The sequence below is a fragment of the Symsagittifera roscoffensis genome, chromosome 7 (assembly GCF_963678635.1).
Source record: "Symsagittifera roscoffensis chromosome 7, txSymRosc1.1, whole genome shotgun sequence".
Classification (NCBI taxonomy): Eukaryota; Metazoa; Xenacoelomorpha; order Acoela; family Convolutidae; genus Symsagittifera; species Symsagittifera roscoffensis.
The window spans coordinates 44,237,444-44,255,315 of NC_087068.1; the positions used below are offsets into that span (position 1 = coordinate 44,237,444).

At 39.3% G+C, this 17,872-nt stretch overlaps 2 protein-coding genes across 2 annotated transcripts in view; both read right to left on the reverse strand.

Moving 5' to 3' along the window:
• LOC134851547 (paraplegin-like) overlaps positions 1-17,872 on the reverse strand; it is a 215,967-nt gene that overhangs the window by 13,441 nt on the left and 184,654 nt on the right. Inside the window, exon 2 of the mRNA XM_063867677.1 lies at positions 666-932. Coding sequence (XP_063723747.1) covers positions 666-907 — 242 coding nt within the window. The 5' untranslated portion in view covers positions 908-932. The remainder of the gene's footprint in view (positions 1-665; positions 933-17,872) is intronic.
• Positions 9,565-16,990, reverse strand: LOC134851295 (TATA-binding protein-associated factor 172-like). Its single transcript, XM_063867309.1, has 4 exons — positions 16,606-16,990; positions 13,297-16,101; positions 10,253-11,590; positions 9,565-9,954 (listed from the first exon to the last, which is right to left on the reverse strand). The coding sequence occupies exons 1-4, from the start codon at positions 16,978-16,980 to the stop codon at positions 9,631-9,633; spliced, it is 4,842 nt and encodes a 1,613-aa protein (XP_063723379.1). The 5' UTR covers positions 16,981-16,990; the 3' UTR covers positions 9,565-9,630.

Genomic DNA, 17,872 nt, shown 5'->3' on the forward strand with positions numbered 1-17,872 from the left:
AAACACATACGTTAAAGCGTATCCAGCATTAACGTCCATATCAATTAAAATAAAACGGATAGCGCGTATTTGAAGCATCATGAACATCTTAGTACAGCTTAAGGAAATTCTAAAATATGCGAGGCAGATTTCTTTTGCTATCGCAAAAAAAGAATACCGGGATTGACTGCCAACTAAAGAAACCCTCAGATCTATCTATTGAAAGATAATATTCTAATTTCAACAAACTTTGAAATATATTTAGCATATTCACTTTGCAATTACAATCAAGAAAAATGATAACCAAAGCTCTTGAGTCAGTTTTACTCACGACTATGTGGTCTGGGAACGTCCCACGTTTCGCCCCTAATAATTTCACACATTTCGTCCTCGCACGTTTCAACCCTAACTTATTACATAATTAATTAACGCCGCCTTCTTAATGTACATTTTAGGACACAGTTAATTAACGCCGCCTTAATGTATTTTATGAGGGGCGAAATGTATGAGGGCCGAAATGTGCCACTAGATTTAAGAGGGGCGAAACGTGTGAGGGTCGAAATGTATGAATACCGTGATCTGGTGGTTTAAAAGTTGAATCAAACAGCTGATCACTAGCATGTACAGACATCGGTTCGAGTCCGGTCACAGCTTAAATAACTTTTGCTTGAGTGATTTTCTCTCACCTTGACTGTGTATAGTTTATTGCATGAATGGAATGGCCATGATATCCTTTTTTCATGGTGGGAACTGAGGCGTCATTTTCGTATTGCTTTCTTTTTAACACGTACTTTCTGTTTGCTCCCACTGAAATCGACCTTCTCGAGGAACATTTCGTCAGCTGTGAAGAACTTTCAAGTGAGAAATTTGCTATTCCATACGAACTGTGCCGTCGGAGAAACAACGAAGACTTTGATGTTGATGTCATTTTATCAAAATGTTAATCGATTCATCTAAAAATAATATTAATTTATGAAATTCAGGTTCCGGGAAGCGATCATTACTTGCTTGGTTTAGAGTTGGACTAACAAGAAAAAAATTTAAATCATTTCTTCTCGACACTTAACAAGTGTTTTCGCTATTTTTCCACAGCGATCGAATCCCGACTAAAACGGCTTTATAATGACACTATTTGAAGCTTATTAGTCGTACATGCTTTTGTGCTGATGAAAGTATAGAAAAACTAAAATTCCCGAATACAAAACTCCTACCCTCTGCGTGGTTGGGACATCAAGTGTTGCCGGTTGGTGCGCACGTGGATTAGAAAAATGCGAACAAGCACATTTATTGATGCAAACAAACTGGGCTGTGGTATTTTGAACATTAAGAACTAATTTATTGAATTATTTGTTTTCGAAAGTTAGAAGACTTAATCGCGAAAGTTAAAATGGTCTAGGAAGCTTAAATTTCTCCGCCTGCGTTGCAAAAACGAATCGAGACTGCAGGGTTTAAATATTGCATAGAAATTTCCGATACCTGGATGGCTTTCGGGAAAAAGCTTTCGCTGGTCGGAACAAAAATGAAATCTATAAGGGGCTTAGCAAAAAAATCAAGGGGTAATTTCGAAGCAAAGGTTTTAAATTTCGTAGATTTTTCAGCAGCAAAGCAGCAAATTCAAATCGACTGGTTTCTTAAGCTCATATCCTGAAAGGAACATGCTCAGATGAAATTTCTCCCAGTTCAATCTCGCTTAAATTGCATATATTTGTATGTTTGCCGTGAGACATACTTCGTTAAATTTGAAAGTAGCTTTAAAATGCTCCATTCCCGAGTTTTTCAATGGCTTTGTGCGTTCACTAACTCTCAGAATGAAATTTGATTTATAATTATTATTCCGATCATTTGAAAAATGTGGAAGAACTTTGTATTCGGGTATTTTAGCTGATTTCTTTTTGTTTCAAGCCCTATCAGTCGTGATCCACATGACAATAAAATTTTTCAAAATTTTTTTTCCAGTGTCGAGAAAACCGGTTTGAAATTTCGAGCGAGTAAAGCGAGAGCAGCGAACATGCTTGTTTTTGCTTAACTTAGGCCGTTTACAATAGCTTATTTCTGTTTAGTTTCAATTTTACTCGTTTATTTAGATTTTGGAGTTTTAATAACGCCTTTTTGAAAATCACAAACTTTTGTAATCACTGCGGGATAACAAAAAAAAATGATTTTAAAAATTTTTTTTTGAATGATTTTTTTTGTTTCTCTTGTCATTTCTTTTCAAAAATTGTAGTCAAGTTTTCCTGTGTTATATTGACTGTCGAATATGCCTAAGTTGTATAAATAGCATTCAATATTTAAATAGCACTTTCAGAACCAGAAGTCGATCACGTTGAGTGTACACTTTTGTTCGATAGTGGAGTTTGCCTTCCTTTCAAAAAGAAAATGAACTGAACTTAAAAAGAAATCAACAGTCAAACCGCGAAAAATAAAATTTGAGCCTTAATAAATGAGTGTTTTAGCTGTCTTCTTTTTGTTTTCCAAGCAAAATCAGGTACCACAAAAAATTTTTTACACATAAGCGAAGCGAAGCTACGCGCCACTTGCGATATAACACAATTGAAAAAGAACGAGGTCAACCAAAATTTTTGTATGTTTTGATAAAAAACAACTAGGGGCCCAGCTAAATTTGGAGATAAGTGTTTGATATTAAATGAATTTGCTATACTGAAGCGAAAAAGGGATTTAAAAAATTCGACTTTGCCTTGAACCTTAGTTGTTTCTCTACTAAAATAAGTAAGAACAGTAAAAAAAATACTGAGATAAAAAATTTTCCCAAGGACATTGTAAGAGATAACATTTCTCTTACAAAAAATTAAGGTCTCGATGTTCCCATTGGAAAAATGATCGCAACCGGTTCTTTCAATTGAACTTTTCATCTCAGATTTGGTTGCAAAAATTTTAAGAAAACTCAAATTGAAAAAACGGTCAAAAGTTCTAAAAACAAAAAAATTCAAAAAACTTTAAAAAAACGAAAAGACTTTGCAAAATTCATAAATTTCTGAATTGAGGCAGATCATTTAGTCTTATCATTAGGACAACTCACTTGGTCTACCCATTAAAGTCTATTAAAGAGCAGGTTGTAACCGCTTCATCAGAGAAGATTCCCAACACCGAGTTTCTCGATTAAACACAACCTGAAAATTGGCAGGGTAGTTTTCGCGTAAAGTCAAGAAAATTCCAAAAAACGGTCAAAATTTCAAAACAATGACTTCTTTGAAGGCCATAACTTTTTTCAAAACAAACTGGGCACAGCCTAATATAAAGGTAGGCTTTCAACTACCTGTTGTTTAGATTAAACCTATGATATCTGATTTGGCAGGATAGTAAGCGAGAAAAGTTCAAAAAAGGTCAACAAATCAAAAATTTGATGTTTCCGAAAATCATAGCTTTTTGTGAAAAAACCGGAGGTAGCCGCTTATTCAGAAGGGATTCACGCAATCTTTAATTTTGATTCAAGCCAAAATCTCAGACTTGGTAGCGTAGTTCTCGAGTAAAGTAAAAGTTTTAACAGTACAAACGGTCAAAAACCAAAAATTTGATTGTCCGAGGGCCATAAATTGAAGTGTCAGAGAAAAACTTGGGCGTATTCATATTCGCACGAAAGTGCTTCCCACAACTCGTTTTTCGAATTGAACCCAAAATCTCAGATATGGCAGTGTAGTTTTCGAGAATATTCAAAAAATTTAAAAAACGGCCTTCTAATCAAAAATTCGACTTTTCGAGGTCGATAATTTTTGTTTAAAACAAATCTGTAAGTGGCGGCTAAGACAGGTAACCTTCCCGCTACCCATTATATCCATTGAACCAGCAATTTGAAAGACTAGATTTTGAGACAAGTCAAAAAGATTCACGAAACTGTAAAGAATCAAAATTTGACTTTTTCGAGGGCCATAAATTTAAGTGTAAAAAAATTGGGTGTAGCCGTTTATGCAGGGAAATTTGAAGAACCGTTCTTTTCAATGAAACCAAAAACTCAGATTTGAGATGGGTAGTTTTTGAGAAAACGAAAAAAAAATTGAAAATATGGGTCAAATATTCCCCCACAGACTTTTTCGAAGACTGTAGACAGAGGGGTTAAGTGAAGAGACTAAAGGGGAGTATGCAGGCACACCAAAGAGTAGGCGGTCTTTCATTCGAAATTAAAATTTTTCCAATATATTTAAAATTTTTGCAATATATATTTGGAAATAAGTTTCCATTGCAAAAAAAAATCAACAAACCGATTGGTAAACAAACAACCAATTACAGAAGTCCGGAGGGGAGTGTTATAATTTTTTTTACCTTTGAAACGACTCAAAATTAGATCATCAAGGCAATAAAAAATAGGCCAAAACAAATATTTAGCGAAAAAAAAACAAAGGAAATACGAAGTCAAGGTAAATAAAATTACATATTGTAGGAGTAGTTAAAAACATAAAAATCAACTTAAATGAACTGCATTCAAAAAAATAAAGATGTCGCAACTAAGCCGACAAAACTCAGGCAGACAAATCATAAGTCGACAATTTTTTTGAAACTGGATATTTCCAGATTGAAAAGAAAAAAGGGCTCTGCTCAGATTCAAACCCGGGACCTTTGCTGTCCCAGGCGTATTCGTTACCACCGGACTAAATGTACCGGAGATGCTTAGAAATTTGATTTCATCATGAACCAAGGTATCAAGTGATTCTGTTAAACAAGTTGATGACCCGAAAAAAAAACGTCTAACGTTGCAAACGAAAACGTAGAGTTTAAGAATACATATTTTTCATTAAGTCGACTTTAATATGTAGGGCGAGGTTAAACGGAGCTTCACACGACTCGTGAAGCAACAAAACATTTAAAAAACGTCGAAAATGAAAAAAAATATATGGCCACAATATTTGAGCAGACATAAGTTGATCCGAAAAAAAATCTGATTATATAGTAAAACCTTCAAGTTTTAAGTACCACCTGAAACTGCAATGAAGAACATTTGCAATTAAAACTACAAGAAAATTTTTTTATAGCATTAGTAAAATCTGTAATTTAGCAACTAAGCCGACCATCTTCGAGCAGACAAACTTAAGTCCGACAATTAATTTCAATAGAAAATATTTTTGAATTGCATACAAACTGACAAAACCAAGGTCCAGCCCAGACGCGAACCCCAGACCTTAGCAAGCAAAAGCGATCGCGTTACCCATAGGCCGACTAGGAAGGAACCTTTTAGATGTTAGGGTTCAAATTTTACAAAAAGATTTGTAAAAATAACAGAGTGAAGAAGAGAATGATTTGAGCCGAAAACTGTTGTCATAAATTCAATTTACTAATTAGGCTTTTAGCCTAATTGTTGTGATAAACTTATTAAATAGTTTGAGATGGGTATGTGCTGGTGATCACCTGGCTCGACCTTGCACACTTCCTGACCTGCCCGAAGTGGACCACTGGTCTTCAGGTAGCGTGCCATCCGCGATCTGGTCTGGAACCCGCACTGGAATTCTGGTCTCCTGGTGTGGAACCCGTAGCCCGATCTTGACTCTGGCTCTCCCCTTCTGCCTTCGTTATCTCTACGTCTGGGTGAGACCCCTCCTACGTTAGGCATGCAATTGTTTGCCTCTTTCTTCTCGACCGTGTTTCTGGTTTTAGCTTTCAACCGTGTGCAGAACGGTCACACCCCTGTTGGATCTACTCACATGCTGCTGCTGGCTCGCGAGAAACCTGATCCACAATCACGACAAGAACTGCGGTCACGCAAGTTTAAACTCAACTCAAAGCTGTCGTTTTATAACATTTCTATGCTCCTTCTTTTATGCGCTGGTGATATTGAGAGTAATCCTGGCCCGGCTGTCGACCCTACTCAGTTGTTCAGATTTGTTAACGCCGCGGAGATCTTAGTCGGGTCGTCTGTGGCCATCTCGGACCTAACCTCCGGTATCTATGATGCTTCTATCCTCAAAGTTGACAACGATCGCTTCTTTGCTCACTTTCGTGGTTGGAATAAAAGCTATGACTCCTGGGTCAACCTTGATCAAATTTTCCGGCTCCCTGATGGTTATGTTCCGATAGGCCGGAATTCTCGCGGTCCTATTTGCCTTCTCGCGCCTCCTGTCTCCAGTCCTATCTCTGTCGCTTTAACGAGTTCTCCTTCTCGGGATGCTCCTGTTAGCTCTGGCCTCTCTCAAGGGATGTCAAGTATGACGATCTCGGCTGAGCTCGCCGAAAGCGCTGTGCCGGATCTTTCTGACGTCATGTCTTCCAGAGTTGACACTGTCCGGTTCGTTCCGATTTCTCTTCGTAACGAGTGGTCTGAGGTTGTTGGTCACGCCCTTGACAACTGCGCCACCGCTCCGGACAAACTGAAAAACTGGATTCGGTTGCTCATGCTCCCCAAATGTATCTTGAAAGCCCCTCGCCGCGGAGGCAAGTCTCACGCCACTAATAACTGCAGAGACATTCGCCAAAGAATCAAGTCCTGGAAGGAGGGCAATACTCGGACCTCTGGTCTAACGCTACCAAAGGAACTAAAGAGCGAACGAAGAAAAACAGCAAACCTTCTCCTGACTTTAATGTCCGCAGAGCCAAAGAGCTAGCAGGCCTCGGTCAGTTCGGCAGAGCAGCTAAAGCCCTGTGTTCCGATGGCCTCGTGTCCAAAAGTGACGAGTCGCTTAAGGACCTTCGCAGTCTTCATCCTTCCGCTGACCCTCCTGTCTTTTCTGGCCGGGATGAATCCCCTCTTGCCTACCAATTCGAATCTGAGTTCGTTCATAAGTCTCTCAAAAGTTTCCCGAGCGGCACTGCTGCCGGTCCTTCGCGCTGGTTTCCTGAGCACTTTGTTCACGCCGTTGAGTGCCCCACTCCTCAGACTGCTGCCAGAACGTTAGAGTCTCTCAACAGGGTTGTTAATATCCTCGCTGCCGGGCAAGCCCCTTCTAGTCTCTCTCCGTGGCTGTGCAGTGCGAATCTCTTTGCCACCGCTAAACCCAAGGGTGGTGTCCGGCCTATTGCGGTCGGCGAAGTGCTCCGAAGGCTCACTGCTAAATGCCTTGCTAAAGCCGCCAACGCTGAAGCTCGTGATTTTCTGTGTCCTCACCAGCTTGGAGTCGCTACCAGCGGTGGCTCGGAAGCCATCGTCCACGCTACTAAAATGACAGTCAAAAAGTGCTCGGAACATGGTCACCAAGGCGTCTTAACAGTGGATTTTGAGAACGCTTTCAACACGCTAGACCGCACCGAGATCCTCCTTCAAGTTCGCAACCGTCTTCCCGGTCTCTCCGCCTTTGTTGAGTTTACCTACGGTCACCACAGTCATCTGCTGTTCGAGGATGTCATTCTCAACAGCGAGAAAGGAGTTCAACAGGGGGATCCGCTAGGGCCTCTCATTTTTGCGGTCACCCTGCACTCTCTAGTCGAATCTCTCAAGTCGGAAGTCCCCGGTCTCACCCTCAACTGCTGGTACCTTGATGATGGGATTTGTGCCGGCGACGAAGACTCCTTGCTCAAGGCTCTCGAACTCATCACTTCCAACGGCTTGCATCTCGGCCTCAAAGTCAAGCACAGTAAGTGTGAGTTGTGGGCCCCTGTGGAGTTCTCCTCCATCCCCGTCTCTATCCCGAGAGCAGCGTCTAATGGCTTCGAGCTTCTTGGCGCCCCCATTGGTGATACTGAGTTCTCAGTTAAAGTCCTGGACAAACGCATCTCGAAGGCCACCAAATGTCTTGAAAAGTTACCTCTTCTTGATGACCCCCAGCTCTCACATGGCATCACTCGCACTTGCCTTGCTGCTCCCAAGCTGACGTACTCTCTTCGCACTCAGCCGCCCTCTCAGCCTGTCGCAGCTTCCCTGCAAGTTTTTGATGAACTCCTCCGCGATGCTCTTTCTGTCATAGTTGGCTCACCTGTTCCTGATCTTGCCTGGTCCCAGTCTTCCCTGCTTATCAAAGATGGCGGACTTGGCGTCCGGCAAGCTCGCGACCAACACATCCCTGCCTTCCTAGGGTCTTCGTGTCAGTCAGCTCATTTGGTCTCGTTTCTTACCGAATGCGACATCACTGATACGCCGGAGTTCCTGCGTGCCTCGAACGAATTCCGTGAACAGTCTGGAAGCGTTAACACTCCCGGTTTTACTCAAGAAGCTTTCCAAGAGAAACTCGATAAGGCCACCTACAACGCTTTCTTCTCGTCTCTTCCCGATTCCCGCGAGCAAGCTCGTCTTCAGTCGCTCTCTCTGCCTTACGCCGGCGCTTGGCTTACTGCAGTCCCCATTAAAGGTCTTGGCCTGCACCTGCTACCTGCTGAGTTCCAAGCTGCTGTCAGATACCGCCTTGGTCTTCCTGTGTTCGCGTCTGCTCGTAGGTGCCCCGCGTGTCCGTCTGGCACTCTGGACGCCCTCGGGGACCACGCTGTCGCTTGTGGGGGGAGTGGTGGCCGGATCTCCCGTCACGACAGACTACGGGACATTATTTTCAATGCTACCTCGGCTGCCTCTTTAGCCCCCATCAAGGAGCAACGGAACCTCATCCCTGGAGAACGGTCCAAACCCGGCGATATTTTTATCCCTACTTGGAGCGCTGGTCGCCCAGCTGCTTTCGACGTCACCGTGACATCCCCGCTGCAGTTATCTCTTCTCTCTCGTGCGGCGGAGACCCCCGGGGCGTCCCTGGAAGTTGCTGAGGACCGCAAATTTTCGAAACACGAGAAAAACTGTGAGGAACAAGGAATCAGTTTTTTCCCGTTAGCAGTCGAAACGCTCGGGGGTTGGTCCGCTTTAGCTATCAAAACCCTCAAGTCAGTTGCTATCCTCGCTGATGCCAGACGTTCTGGTTCACGTGACGCTCGTGTTGCCCCAGTTCGCCTTCTCCAGAGCCTCTCAGTGTGCCTCATGAGAGGAAACGCCACTATGATTGTCAGCCGGGCCATCTAGTCTTGTGCAGTTTATTACGTTTTTTGCATTCCCAATTCTGGTGCTCCTTTGTTCCTTTGCTGTTAGCGCAAATTAGTTTTAGTTTTCTATGTTAAATTTGAAAGTTTTTCAAGATAAAAATTAATCAGATTTGCATTTAGAAAGTGACAATCAGTAAAATCGATATTCCCTATTTACCATTGCTACTAAAATTGACCATTCTGTGGAAAAAATTATTTACGGGAAAGTAGTCTAGTACCCAATTGCAATACCATTGCTTATTGCAAGGGTAAAAAGAGATACTTCAAGACTCGAACAAAGCATTTCAAAATGCCGATGTTAGTAAACATTTCTTAGCAATGAATTGGCCTTTTTTAACATGTTAACAGAGGGGCTTCTCAAACATGTGGCAATTGAAACGCCAATTCAATTGTGTGTATATTTTTTATGAACTTAGAGAGCTTCAGGGGCGGATTTAAGGGGGGACGCAAAATATTCAAATTTTGAAGGGGAGAGCCCGCCGAAAAAACGCAATTTTTTTGGGCAAAACTGTCAAAAAGGTGCCTAAAAACGCCTTTTTTGGACTGCCTTTTCAGCAATTCGTCTGGCGAGCTTTCGAAAAGTTTTGGGAAGATCCCCCCCCCCCGAGAAAATGCTAGATATGCGCCTGGAGAGTTTGGTTTAAGTGTGAAGATAAACTGAAGACAAAATAAGACGCTACGCCAATTTAATCTCAATAAACACATAATTTTCCATATACTTTATAGTTGAAAATTTCATCCAATTCAATCAATAACTTAAGCTAAATCGTCAATTTTACTGAGCGGTTCCCATAGATAGTCCAGTTCTTGTAGCAACGCCCCTTTACTATCTTCAACTTCAACTTTTCGCCTTTTGATCTGCTTTCCAGCATCTTCGTTCAAACTAGCCAAATACGATTCAGCTATAGACGCAGTTTGCATTGAACTAGTCGCACTGTTTTCTTCGTTGATAACTGAATTTGCAACTGCAGTTTTGAATTTCTGGATACTCATGATCCGCTCCTCGATGCTGTCTTTCGTGATTAGTCGGTACACTGTGACAGTTTTGGTTTGCCCGATTCTGTGGGTACGATCCATCGCCTGAAATCATCGCAATGAGTCAGATTATACGTAAACTAAATTTCAAGTTTTTTGTGCTTTGCATATTAATCATTCAAGCTTGTTGACAAAGTGAATCGTGAAAACATATATACAATGTTTTTTAATCAAAACAGTAAGCTTTTTTTAGGTCAAAACATTTAAAAAAAAAACTATTTCAGAGGAGCACTTGCTTTCGATCAGATTGCAAACTTTATTAAAAAGAACGAAAAAAATAACCCCCTTCTATAAAAATAAACCTCATCTTTAAGTCAAAGCCACTCCTTGGTCATTTGCCAACCTGTAAATCCTTCACAGGATTGAAGTCATGCTCTACAAAGACAACGGTATCTGCTCCTGTCAAATTCAAGCCCACCCCTCCCACTGCAGTAGTTGAAAGAAGGAGGTCAAATGTCGGGTCACCGTTGAACTTCTTCACCACGCCCATTCTCTCAGCTGGCGTCAAGCTTCCGTCCAGAATCAACAAGTTCAAAAACTTGAACTCTTTCTCCAAAACTTTCTCTCTAACTAATTTCATAGTGGCTTTGATTTGAAAAAACATAAGGACTCTATGTCGATTGAATCTTTCGTTCGAAAATATACTCGACAATAACTCGGAAAGTGCTTCCATTTTTCCTGAAGCTATGTTATAGCGCGGGTTCAATAGTGTGGGATCATTGCAGATTTGAAGTAAAATTTGCATTAGTTTTAATGAAGAAGTCTTTTCGGAACAGGTTGTTTTGAATTTATTTTCCGTTTTCTCGTATAGATCTTTTTGCTGTTGACTCATTGTGCAATAGATATCTTGAATGACTTTAGGCGGAAGTTCTTTGAGAACCGATTCTTTCTCTCTTCGTAAAATTAAAGGCAGCACTTTCGCGTGTAACTGTTTCAAAGCTTGCGAATTACGTTCCAAAGTTTTACTCGACTTGTTCAATGTCTCTTCATTTTTGTTCAAATTTTTCGAAAAATAAGATTTGAAGTGCTCAATTGAGCCCAAATATGAGGGTACCAAAAACTCGAACAACGTCCATAATTCACAGAGGCTGTTTTGAATTGGGGTTCCTGTAAGAACTAACCTATGTTTTCCTCTTAGCCTCTGAATGGCTAAAAAAGTTTTGCTCAGTCTATTTTTTATCACGTGACCCTCGTCGAGTATTATGTAATCGTATTCGTGACTGGAAAATTGTTCAATATCTGATCGCAGTATATCGTATGAAGTTATTCGAACAATATACGAACAGGACTGTTCTGTATTTGAAATCGATTTCCGTTTATCAATGCAGTCTATAATTAATTTTGGACAAAACTTTTGAATTTCGTGGTTCCAATGGTGGATCAAACTTTTTGGACACACAACAAGACTACATATAGGTTTTCTTTTTTCGATCACCTGATTTTTGTTATACATGACGTGACTAACTTTTTCGGTCACAAGATTTTTGCTTTTGACCACGTGATTTTCCATTTGTTCTGCTAGGACGCAGATGCACATAAGAGTCTTTCCTAATCCAAGGTCATCGGCTAGAATTCCGTTCAGGTTGTAATTTCTGAGAAACTGCAGCCAAGAAACGCCTTCCTTCTGGTACGAGCGAAGATTAACTGTGATCGATTTGGATATTTTTGGAGTCGCGAATGCCTACAAACAATCAAAAAGGTGAAAAAACATCGAATATTTGTCAATTCTATTTCTATCAGAGCCTTGGATTGCACAGTCCAAGGCTCATTAGAACCCATTCTGAAAAATTTCGTACTCCTTAGCTAGCTCTTAATAGTGAGAGAACTACAACAAGAAAAGTATCGACATCTAAATTCAAGTCCCCTTTTAGAGCTGAAAATAACGACATGCCTCAACGCGATGACTCGTAGTTTTCTCTAATCTGAGCAAAGACAATAATCTTATGCAACTATGCGTTATTTCAAGTAAAAACCGGAAAATCTAAGCTCACCTTGGGAGCTATGGAATCTTACCTTAACGATGTGATTGCCGATATTGAATGAAAATAGTGGACGATATGGCGGAAAAAAGGATCTAGCACTTCTGACTACAAGAAGAAAAGCACAAAGCAACTGTGACACAGAGGCAAAAATGACTTGCGATACAAAAATGAATGACTGTGATTAAAATCAAAAGAAAAAGCAAAAAAGACCCCGAACAAAATTACCAGCACCATTAGAAATTTTACACGGAGCTTTCGGGACGCTAAAAAAATTAAAGTAAAATTTTCCAAAAAGTTAATCTGCAGAAACTAAGCCGGCAAAAATAAGCAGACAGACAAAACTCTAAAAGAGCCAAAATTTTTCGGCTTGGAATCGAACTCCCGAGCTTTGTTGACAAGCATGGGTGTTAAATCAACTTAGAAGAAAGCTGAACCTTCAATAAATAGGGCTACGGGAATTAAGCTGACAAAAGTAAGCAGATGGACGATAGTCCGGAAAAGCACAAAAAGCACGAAGTTTGTAAAAAAAAACTGGTCCCGGTCAAATTGGAACGCAAGCCTTTGCCGTCTCAAGCAGGTGTGTTATCTCTGCGCCACCTGCGCCAGTTTGATTGTTTGAATTGATATATTTATAATAAAGGGAGTATATGTGTGAGTCCAGGATCCAGGATGTAAGTCCTGTGAACATAGTTATTAACGGGAAAAAAAGTCTAGCGTTCGATTGCAATACCCTTGCTTATCGCAAGGGTAATGATGATAATCAATTCATATCTGTGGGGGAAATAGCAAAATACCGTGTGATTAACTATCTTTTTCCTGGGTTTCGACTCAGCCCTAAGCAAGGAACACGGAATGTTCTGGTCCTCCAACTACTAGCCTCTCGATTAAAACGCAACTCCTCTGTTCTACTCAACAGTTTTTACGTCAAATTGCGCATTAAAACTTGAACTCTTTCAGATTCGGAAAGAAAGAATTTATTTCTCCATAATTGTAAATATATTTCAATTTATAACATCAATCAAAATAAACACATACACAAAATGAAGAAGTTAGATAACAGACAAGCATTTCTAATGAGAATCTAACCATGTTTGGTTTATAAACAATAAATAAACTATCAATAAGAGGAAAATTTTTTTTCTTTGTTATCTATATTAACTTTTCCTAATTTAGCAAAAAACAAAAACAATGAACTATCTATTGTTCTTAATGTGCAGTTAGAAATACTGTACACAATTTGAGAATATTATTCATAATTTCAAAAAACTACAATTTTGAAAAAAAAATCGCGATTTCTCGAAAACTACCGAGAGTTGGAACGTCATGTTTCGCGCCCAAACTTCGAAGTTTAAACCATGGCCTGGTACAAATTCAATAAGTGTACGAGAAAAGAAAGTTTGCAAACCTGATTGTTGATCAGCTTAGATAGAAACTCTGAACTTTCTTCATACGCTCGAAGCATCAATTCAGACCCCATTATTGCACGGCTAAAAATTCCTTTATCGACCGTATGTGAACTTTCACAGTCGACCACATTAACAGCTTTGTGCAAAATTAGTCCAAAAATCCTCGATGCCAGACATCTAACTTGGTTATCGTAACTCGTGATCGACTTCAAAACGGGCGCGACAAAGGATACAATCAAACGAGAATAGTCAAAAATTGTGCCGGCACTGCTCTGATTACTTCGGCGATTGATTTCCAGGACTGCCATATAAATTACCAGCATGTCAAAATAATTTCGACTTCTATCATGTTTATTTTCATCCAAAAGCGACATAAATATTATATCTGCACCTTGTCTCCCAGTTTGGGGATTCAACAATGCGTATACCATAACTTGGCTCCTGAGAAGGGTTAAATCTAAATGGACTTCTTTGTTGCTTAAATATTCTAAGGAGATAATTTTGCTGAGCACTGTTTCGACGAAACTTTCTTCAAGATTTTCGTCAGAAAACTCAAGCAAAGAGGAAACGTTAATCAACGCATCAATACGCATTTGCACATTGTTTGATTGATTTAAAGTGTCCAAGATAAATTTTTGAGTTCGAGTCAATGCACACGAAGCTACCAGGATCTTGATGACCATTTGAAGGTGAATTTTCTGAGACTCATTGAGAAAATTTACAAAATTCTCGATTATCTGAATTTTTTGTTGATTTTGGTCACCACTTTTTCCGAAGTCTTCTAAATATTCTGAGACCTTTTCTCGCTGAATTTCCGAAATAAAGCGAAGCAAAACTTCGCATAACTTTTCGGTTGCCTTCTCCGAAAGTCGATTTGAATTGAGAAGTGAAATCAAATATTTCGAAGCCAGCGAAGTTTGAGATAAATTAGCTCCCGATTTCAAACCAGCTATCAGTGCATTGACCAGTGGTGATAATTTCTCCGGTAGAGATTCTAATTTAATCAGAACGCATGCGGCAAGAAGCCTCAAGTTAGTCCAGAAAGATTCACACATTTCGTTAAAAACATTCAACTCCGATCTTACATCTTGTAGTAAATCATCTTCCTCAGACTTGTTGCCTTTGAAGCTTTTCAAGAAGAGTGAAATTTCATCAATACTTTTTAGCTTTTCAAAATTCGCGGAGTCTTTAGACAACTTTTTGAGCTTCGTCTTGATACTCGAAAAGAACGACAGCTGTTCTTGGAAATAAAATTTTTCGCAACATAAGTAATTTTCGACCTCTGAACAAATACTTGTCATATCACTTTGGGAAAATTTTACCCAGCTGTCATTTGCAATATTTAGTGCTTCGAGTCCAATTCTGACATTCAAAAACGCAATCCATCCATTCGTTTTTGAAAGAAAGGTCGGAACTATCTGAGCAAAGTCCGGCTGAACTGAAATGAGCATAGCTAAAATCCGAATAATTTGGTCATGAATTTTATTGTTTATTTTATTACATTCGTTCGGCACTTCTATAACAGCTTTTTGTAATTTATATTCACAGATTTTTGAATCTATTTCAATAATTGAAGTTGGCTTCAGTAACAAAATTTCAAGTAAATTTTGACAAACTTTCCCGATTTTCAAATAAATTTTCTTATTGTACTGATATACGAAGCTGTTTAAAGCAAATTCAACAAATCTTCTAATTTCATTAATAATTTCCGAGTTTTCGAATAGTTTCAAGCACAATAAAGCGCATAGGTAACAATCGGCAACAAAATTGCTTTCTATACTCCGAATAATTTGCAGACAGTCGATTACTTTTTGACTACTTTCAATATTTTCTGACAATGAAGTCAAATTGAAAATGGTCGACCAGCAACAATTTTTCACCAAATTTACCTCTAAGTCAATTTTGAGAGGATTTTTTGCCGTAAGAAGTGAGTGCACCAGTTTTAAAGTGGTTGGATTTGCAAAACTGGTAGATTCTGGTTTGGAACTTCTGGTAAGTTTTCCCATTACGAACGAAAACAGATCTTGTTTCCTTGAATGGTCTATATGTTCCATAACATTCAGAAACAATTCATCTTGTAATCTAGATATATCTGAATCGATTTCATCGTCAAACCGGTCATTTCTGATGATACCTTCAACAACTTGATTCCATTTATTTTTTGATTCATATCCATGAACCGCGTTTTTATGTTTCACTTCTGTGCAAAACATAGCTTTAAGTAAAAGATACGAGTTCATTTGTAATCTCCAAGTCCTGCCATTCAGCATTTTTTTCGCCAGTTCGAAACATCGTCCAGTTATTGACAGTTTGAAAACTAGTTCTGAAAAGACGTCGGCTAACAGTTCTCGAACTGGTATTGAAGTTTCCTCGCTCACGAAATCACAGAAGTTATCAAGTAGAAAAACTTCTGCAATAAAGTTCAAAACAAACATGGTTTTCGGTTTATTGCGCCAATCGCTCATCGGAACTATTAAATGTTTGAGACCTAATGCTGCTCCGTGTCTTCTTTCCCATGTCGATGACTTAAGAGCGTTCAAAACTGTCGCAGTTGTTTTTAAAAGAAACGACGCCACAGAACTTTCACAACCAATTGCTTCACTTCTCGTCTCTATTTCTTCTACAGAAAAAGTCGGCCAGGCGATTTGAACTTTTAGTTGACTCGAAAAACTTGGTTCCGATTTTAGGCTTCTTTCTGTTGTGAGCAATTTGGAATCTTCTAGAATCTGACTTGTAATCAATGAAGGAAGCTTGGAATCTTGATTTGTACTTCCAAATATATCGCCTATTTCAGTAGGTACGTCCTAAAGCCATGAAAAACTATTAATCATGAAAAAAAAACTTCGATCGCTACAGTTTTCTGAAGTTCCAAAAATTGTTAAATAATATCAACAAGTTTCCGATTGCTGTGCAAAAACACAGAAGTGCGCGGGCTCAATTATTCAAAAATATATTTAAAAAAAAACATTCTCAATTTTTTCAAATTCGGGCCATTTTTTGTGCGCGGTCTTTTTTTAAATTCTTTTTAATTCAAGCCGGTTAATCTCGACGCTGAGAAAACTAGACAATTCTTCAATGTCGCTCGGATCACGACAGAAAGGGCTCTATAATGATATATCACTCGATTAATTCTGATGATTATTTGTGGAACCTGATGTTACGTGAAGTAGAAAAAAAACACAAAACTATATCACGCAGAGACAAAGATCTTTCCAAACTTCAGAAGTAGCAGCAGAAAAACACAATTTGTATTTCGAAAACATTATCAAAATGATCGTGAATGATCGTAGTAAGAATTGTTTACTTACTAGGGAATCATAGACAGTAGTCTCTTTCGATTGCAACTCTTCATACGTATCCACAAACAACGAAGGTTCATCAAAAACAGAACAGCGTTCAAATGTTGAGCCTGTGCTCACAAGAAATTGTGAGTTTTCCAAGCTGAAGAAAAAATTGGTTTTATACTTTTCGGAGAAACTTTTCAGAACCGATGCACAGCATATTCGGCAATTGTTATTCCGAGAATCCAAAAGCTGTGTGCAAATTTGTTCCAATATACTGGGTACGCTATCTTCAGATTGAAGCAGAACTTCGGTGATTCGATCTGCAGCATCTCTTTTCAAAGAAAGCGAAGTTTTATCGCTAGACAACAGGTTCAGCGCCCTTTCTAAGCGTGAACTCATGTTTTCAAAACAGTCTGAAAACGTTTAGCACGTTATGCAACTTAAAACCAATTATTAAGTTACTTAAAGGGTGAAACTAGACTACTAGTTTAAAATAATTAATTATATGGGGGCGCTAGTTGTTTCATTCCGCGATCTCAACAACCAGTCAGTGGTCGTTTTGGTGTCAGAACAAAAAATATCATAACAAAACTTGCGCACGACAAAGATACCATGCCAAAAGATCGCATGTAACCGCTGCTTTGACCGTCTTCCAAAGCAGCGGTAAGTCTTTCCCTTTTGTAGTCGCCATACACGACATCCTTTCGTAAACTGCTTAATCTAAGTGAGGTGGCCAGTCATTGAGCAGAATAGTCTCCGAGCAGAAAGGTTCTAAGAGCGGAAAAACTTACAAACATGCAAAATTTATACGGGCAAATCAATGAAACAATTGTTAGAATCGTCCTTACTGCCATGGAAAAGAAGCTAGCACACAGGAAAGGAAATGACAGTCAATTTTTTGTCGCGTTAACAACTTGTGTGACAGAATCACTTGGTATCTTGGTTCATAATCAATTCAAAATGTTAAGCTTCTCGGCAACACTTAGTCTGGAGGTAACGAACACGCCTGGGTCAACAAGATCCTGAGTTCGAATATGCACAGGACTTGTTTTTTTTTGTTTCAAACGGTAAATATTATTCGTCTCCTTATGTTTTGTCAGCTCAGTTGACAAATCTTAGATTTTCTGCTGTATGCAGTTTTCATAGTAGTTGCTTTTTATGTTTTCATTTAATTCTGCAATTTGTAATTCTACTGGCCTTGACATCGTATATCTTCCTTTTCTTGTTTTTTCCTCAAATTTTTTTGGGCGTAAATGATTCCAGCTTAGTTTTATCGGCTTACTAACGTAAT

Coding starts and splice junctions, on each gene's coding strand:
- LOC134851295 (XM_063867309.1), bottom strand. CDS start 16,980: ATGAGTTCACGCTTAGAAAGGGCGCTGAACCTGTTGTCTAGCGATAAA. Junction 11,591..13,296: donor CTAAGCTGATCAACAATCAG/GTTTGCAAACTT, acceptor GATTGTTTGTAG/GCATTCGCGACTCCAAAAAT. Junction 9,955..10,252: donor ATCCTGTGAAGGATTTACAG/GTTGGCAAATGA, acceptor CGATGATTTCAG/GCGATGGATCGTACCCACAG.